Raw genomic sequence first — 6000 nt, 5'->3', positions numbered from 1 at the left:
AACATTCCACCGGCCACAATCAACAGCTAGATCAACTCTATGCAAAGGAGATGTGTTGCACTTCATGAGGGAAATGGTGGACACTACAGGTAATGACTGGTTCTGATCCACGTCCTTACCTTTTTTAAAGGTATATGTGACCAACAGATGCATATCTGTATACCCAGTCATGTGAAATCCATAGATTATGGCCTAATTTCTTTCTTTCATTGAACTGATTTCCTCATACAAACTGTAACTCAGTAAAATCTTTGAAATTGTTGCATGTAGCTTTTATTTTTGTTCAGTATATTACTGCATGTTGACTAACCAATTGCAGTAAAATTTGATTAAACATAGTCATGATCAGTTTCATGTATTTCATTCAGGTAAATTTAGTAGATTGGCTTGATAGCAGCATTGACGTTGTTGGTTGGCTCGCATGCAAAACTTGATGTTACACATCGTTCACTTTTGGGAAAACGGGTCCAGCCACTTGGTAGCTATCGTTAGTTCAAATAAAGCTGAATTGTGTAATAATATTAACAGTGCAACAGTAAACTATAAAGCATAAACCCACCATAATGATGTCGGTGAAGAAGTTAGGAATGACCGCCAAGTCAGAGGATTCTCAGTTGAACGTGAACGTGGACGCGCATCGGACAGTCCTTGCACTTTGAAACCCACGCCCATCGTGACGTGCGGCACCGCATGAAATGGAGTGAAAAGAGTGTGTCCCCTTAAAATCAGAGGTTTCCAGCGCTGGACGTGATTAGGAGGCTACCGTGGACGTTCGTCGGATCCATGTATGAACAATAACTCTGAGCTCCTCTCAATTTTGCCAGGTCTAATGTTTCCTTACCAAGTGACACCAGCGAGAGAATGCGGGCTCTTACTTACACAAGTTTGTTCTGGTTTATGCTCAATTCAGGTATGTTACCCCCGGGATATGTTAATTGCAATGCCAAGCGCGTCTCTTGCAGTTTTGGAACACAATAGCTAGCCTACCTAAATTATTTGTAATAACATCAATGTACTAATTGTTTGTTTAAAACGATCTAACAATATTTGGAGAGGAAGAGAAGCTCAGGGTGGGTAATTGATGGCCAGTAGGCTACCATGCAGGGCAGGCAATGATCCTTGGTTATTTGTTAATGGGAAAACATTTGGGGGTCTTCCGTTGAAACCGTTATAATAGCAAACTTGTCGGTACTATTTTGTGACATGTCCTAATGCGTCTTTACGCACGGTTTGGAACGGTTGACGTATGAACGCAAAATATTTTTTCACACCAACTTGTGGATGTGAAGAGAACCAGACAGGCTTGATTGCAGATGGAAACATTGTTCGAAAATGTTTCACAAATAAGGGTAAGCTACCCGTAGATTGAACGTGGTCTGTATTGATGTTTACATTACGGTATATCTGTTTTTGTTTTGTTTGAGAATAGATTATGGGTAGTTCGACATATGAATGTGTTTTACTCACAAATACAGAAGGAGCTTAATACTAATAGAACTGCGCTGTGCTACATATGAAATAGTTCTGTCTGCCTGCCAATAATGTTGTTAGATTTATCCCTGGAAGCTGATTTGACTGATTTAGTGGAGAAATCAAACATTACATTTTGCCTACTGTCTGCCATTTACTAAAGGTTTTTAAAAATGTATGTTTACCCAAGCAGAACTCCAGAATATGTGACATTTGGATTGGGTATTGGCTACTGTTGCACACTGGATGATGGAAAGGGGGATACCTAGACAGTTGTACAACTGAATGCATTCAACTGAAATATGTCTTGCGCATTTAACCCAACCCCTCTTAATCAGAGAGTTGCGTGGGGCTGCCATAATCAACATCCATGTCTTCGGCACCCAAGGAACAGAGCAGTACTGATTGTGCAGTCATTCTTGTTTTCTTTCTTTGAGTCACTACTCAACTGTTGATGGATTTAGTTGCTTGCTGTGTCGTAGTTGGTAGGAAGTGAATAGTCTGCATTTGGATTTTATTCAGATGCATTTTCAAGTTGAATAAGGTCTGACAGGGCTTTCTTACTCTCGTGAAGAAAATTGTATTTGCATCTACCATGTCGTAATATCTGATGATCTGTCAGGGGAGCACATTCTTCAACATGCACAGTGCATCAGGTAAATGTTTCTTTCCATGCCTGCCATTGTCAATGTATATGGTTTTGGTGAATTATAACACATACTTTATGATCAAATGACTTAACCACAGTAATTGCAGCTACAGTTAAGTAATTCAGCAATCTGTTCAACTCTAATAAGCCACTTGCACATTATCACCATTATCTATTCATCAACAGTGGTGTAAAAATACTTAAGTACTACTTTTTTGTTTTTTGGGTATCTGTACTTTACTTAAATATTTATATTTTTGAGTACTTTTACTTTTACTTCACCACATTACTTAAGAACAATTATTGTACTTTTTACATTTTCCATGACACCCAAAAGTACTTGTTACATTTTGAATGCTTGGCTGGACAGGAAAATATTTCAATTCATGCACTTATCGACCGAACATCCCTGGTTCCGTATTGCCTAAACACATGCTTCGTTTGTAAATTATGTCTAAATGTTGGAGTGTGCCCGTTGCTTTCCATAAATAAATAAAAAATGGTGCCATCTGGTTTGCTTAATATAAGGAATTTGAAATGATTATTACTTTTACTTTTGATACATAAGTATATTTTAAACCAAATACTTTTTGACTTTTACTCAAGTAGAATTTTACTGGGTGACTTTTACTTGAGTCATTTTCTATTACGGTATCTTTACTTTTACTCAAGTATGACAGTTGGCTACTTTTTCCACCAGTGTTCATCAATAAGATTGTCCCTTATTTTCTTCATCAGCTATGAATCATATGAAAAGGTATACCTACATGCATTCACCTAAAAGGGTTCTTCTGCCGTCCCCATAGGAGAACCCTTTGAATAACCCTTTTTGGTTCCAATTAGAACCCTTTTTGGTTTCAATTAGAACCCTGTTTAATAGGTTCTGGTATTTAATGGCGCCGAAGGAGATGGCTGCCGTTTTACAATCCCGTAACCAATTGTGTATGTTTTTTTGTTTGTTGTTGTGTTATTTGTAACTTATTTTGAACATAATGTTTCTGCCACCATGTCTTATGACCAAAAAGAGCTTCTTGATATCAGGGCAGTGATTACTCACCCTGTACTGGAGGAATTCTTCAACGAGTCAGACGGGAGGGATTTACACCAGACATTTGCAGGAGGAAAAGATGAAGATATCGTGGACGACAGTCCGGGTGCCTTGTAAGGATCCGTCGCAGAGAGGGTAATTTACCTTTACCATCGGTCTTATTAGCCAATGTACAATCAATCGATAATAAAATAGACGAACTACGAGCACGTATATCCTACCAACGGGACATTAAAAACTGTAATATCTTATATTTCACCGAGTCGTGGCTGAACGACGACATGATTAACATACAGCTGGCAACCGGGTTATAAGCTTTTTCGTCAGGATAGAACAGCGGCTGGTAAGACAAGGGGTGGCGGTCTCATGTTTATTTGTTTGCTTTTGCATGAAATCTAAGGAAGTCTCGAGGGGTTGTTCGCCTGAGGTAGAGTATCATGATAATCTGTAGACCACACTATCTACCAAGAGAGTTTGCATCTGTATTTTTCGGAGCTGTCTATATACCACCGCAGACCAATGCTGGCACTAAGACCACACTCAATGAGCTGTATACGGCCATAAGCAAACAGGAAAACGCTAATCCAGAGGTGGCACTCCTAGTGGTTGGGGACTTTAATGCAGGGAAATAAATCTGTTTTACCTCATTTCTATCAGTTGTTAAATGTGCAACTAGAGGGAAAAAACTCTAGACCAGCTTTACTCCACACAGAAACGTGTACAAAGCTCTCCCCCGCCCTCCATTTGGCAAATGTGACCACAATTCTATCCTCCTGATTCCTGCTTACAAGCAAAAACTTAAGCAGGATGCACCAGTGACTCGGTCAATAAGAAAGTGGTCAGATTAATCGGATGCTAAGCTACAGGACTGTTTTGCTAGCACAGACTGGAATATATTCTGAGATTCTTCCGCTGGCATTGAGGAGTACATCACATCTGTCACTGGCTTCATCAATACGTGTATCGATGACGTCATCCCCATAGTGACCGTACGTACATACCCCAACCAGAAGCCATGGATTACAGGCAACATCCGCACTGAGTTAAAGGCTAGAGCTGCCGCTTTCAAGGAGCGGGACTCAAACTCAGAAGCCTATAAGAAATCCCGCTATGCCCTCCGACGAACCATCAAACAGGCATACAGGACTAAGATTGAATCGTACAATCTCCGACTCTGACGCTCGTCGGATGTAGCAGGGTAAACTATTACAGACTACAAAGGGAAGCACAGCCACAATCTGCCCAGTGACACGAACCTGCCAGACAAGCTAAATGACTTCTATGCTCGCTTTGAGGCAAGTAGCACTGAAACTTGTATGACAGCACCAGCTGTTCCAGACGGCTGTGTGATCACGCTCTCCGTAGCCAATGTGAGTAAGACGTTTAAACAGGTCAACATTCACAAGGCCACAGGGCCAGACGGATTACCAGGACGTGTACTCAACACCAAAGTGCCCTCAAAGCTCATCACTAAGCTAAGGACCCTGGGACTAAACACCTCGCTCTGAAACAGGATCCTGGACTTCCTGACGGGCCGCCCCCAGGTGGTAAGGGTAGGGAACAATGCATCCGCCACGCTTATCCACAACACGGGAGCCCCTCAGGGGTGCGTGCTCAGTCTCCTCCTGTACTCCCTGTTCACTCATGACTGCATGGCCAGGCACGACTCCAACACCATTGTCAAGTTTGCCGATGACACAACAGTTGTAGGCCTGATCACCGACAATGATGAGACAGCCTATAGGGAGGAGGTCAGAGACCTGGTTGTGTGGTGCCAGGACAACAACCTCTCCCTCAACGTGATCAAGACAAAGGAGATGATTGTGGACCACAGGAAAAGGAGGACTGAGCATGCGTCATTCTCATCGACGGGGCTGTAGTGGAACAGGTTGAGAGCTTCAAGTTCCTTGGTGTCCACATCACCAGCAAACTGTCATGGTCCAAACACACTAAGACAGTCAAGAAGAGATGGCAAGACAAAGCCTATTCCCCCTCAGGAGACTGAAAAGATTTGGCATGGGTCCTCAGATCTTCAAAAGGTTCTACAGCTGCACCATCGAGAGCATCCTGACTGGTTGCATCACTGCCTGGTATGGCAACTGCTCGGCCTCCGACCGCAAGACACTACAGAGGGTAGTTCGATTGACCCAGTACCTCACTGGGGCCAAGCTTTCTGCCATCCAGGACCTCTATATCAGGCAGTGTCAGAGGATGGCCCTAAAAATTGTCAGACTCCAGCCACCCTAGTCATGGACTGTTCTCTCTACTACCGCACGGCAAGCGGTACCGGAGCGCCAAGTCTAGGTCCAAAATGCTTCTTAATAGCTTCTACCCCCCCCCAAGCCATAAGACTCCTGAACCACTGATCAAAGTGCTACCCAGACCCCTCTTTACGCTGCTGCTACTCTCTGTTTATAATCTATGTATAGTCACTTTATCTCTACCTACATGTACATATTACCTCAACTAACCGGTGCCCCCGCACATTGACTCTGTACCGGTACCCCCTCTATATAGCCTTGCTTGTCATTTTACTGCTGCTGTTTAATTATTTGTTACTTTTTATTTTTAATTTTTTTTACTTATGTATTTTTAACTGAGCACTTAAAAATGTTTCTTAACTTAAAGGTTCTACATGGAACCCAAAATAGTTCTACCTGGAACCAAAAAGGGTTATCTTATGGGTACAGCCTAATAACCTTTTTTGGAACCCTTTTTTTCTAAGAGTGTAGTAGAGTTTGGACATATCAACACATATATTTGTGAACTGTTTGATAGTATTACCATGCCATATGTCCTCTGAAATATACTGTACACTGTCCATGGCGTAACA

The 6000-nt window shown here is 42.0% G+C and overlaps 1 protein-coding gene across 2 annotated transcripts in view; it reads left to right on the top strand.

The window, feature by feature from the left end:
- The first annotated feature begins 672 nt into the window (after window positions 1-672).
- LOC129816410 (ly6/PLAUR domain-containing protein 1-like) overlaps window positions 673-6000 on the top strand; it is a 44430-nt gene continuing 39102 nt past the window's right edge. Inside the window, exon 1 of one of the 2 annotated variants that reach the window (XM_055870866.1) lies at window positions 673-910. In XM_055870866.1, coding sequence (XP_055726841.1) covers window positions 862-910 — 49 coding nt within the window. In that variant the 5' untranslated portion in view covers window positions 673-861. Of the gene's footprint in view, window positions 911-1837; window positions 2127-6000 lie in introns of those variants that run through there. The other variant, XM_055870867.1, reaches the window with a different exon arrangement.

The sequence above is a fragment of the Salvelinus fontinalis genome, chromosome 19 (genome assembly GCF_029448725.1).
Source record: "Salvelinus fontinalis isolate EN_2023a chromosome 19, ASM2944872v1, whole genome shotgun sequence".
In the NCBI taxonomy this organism is placed as follows: Eukaryota; Metazoa; Chordata; class Actinopteri; order Salmoniformes; family Salmonidae; genus Salvelinus; species Salvelinus fontinalis.
This window is presented reverse-complemented; position numbering and strand designations above follow the sequence as displayed.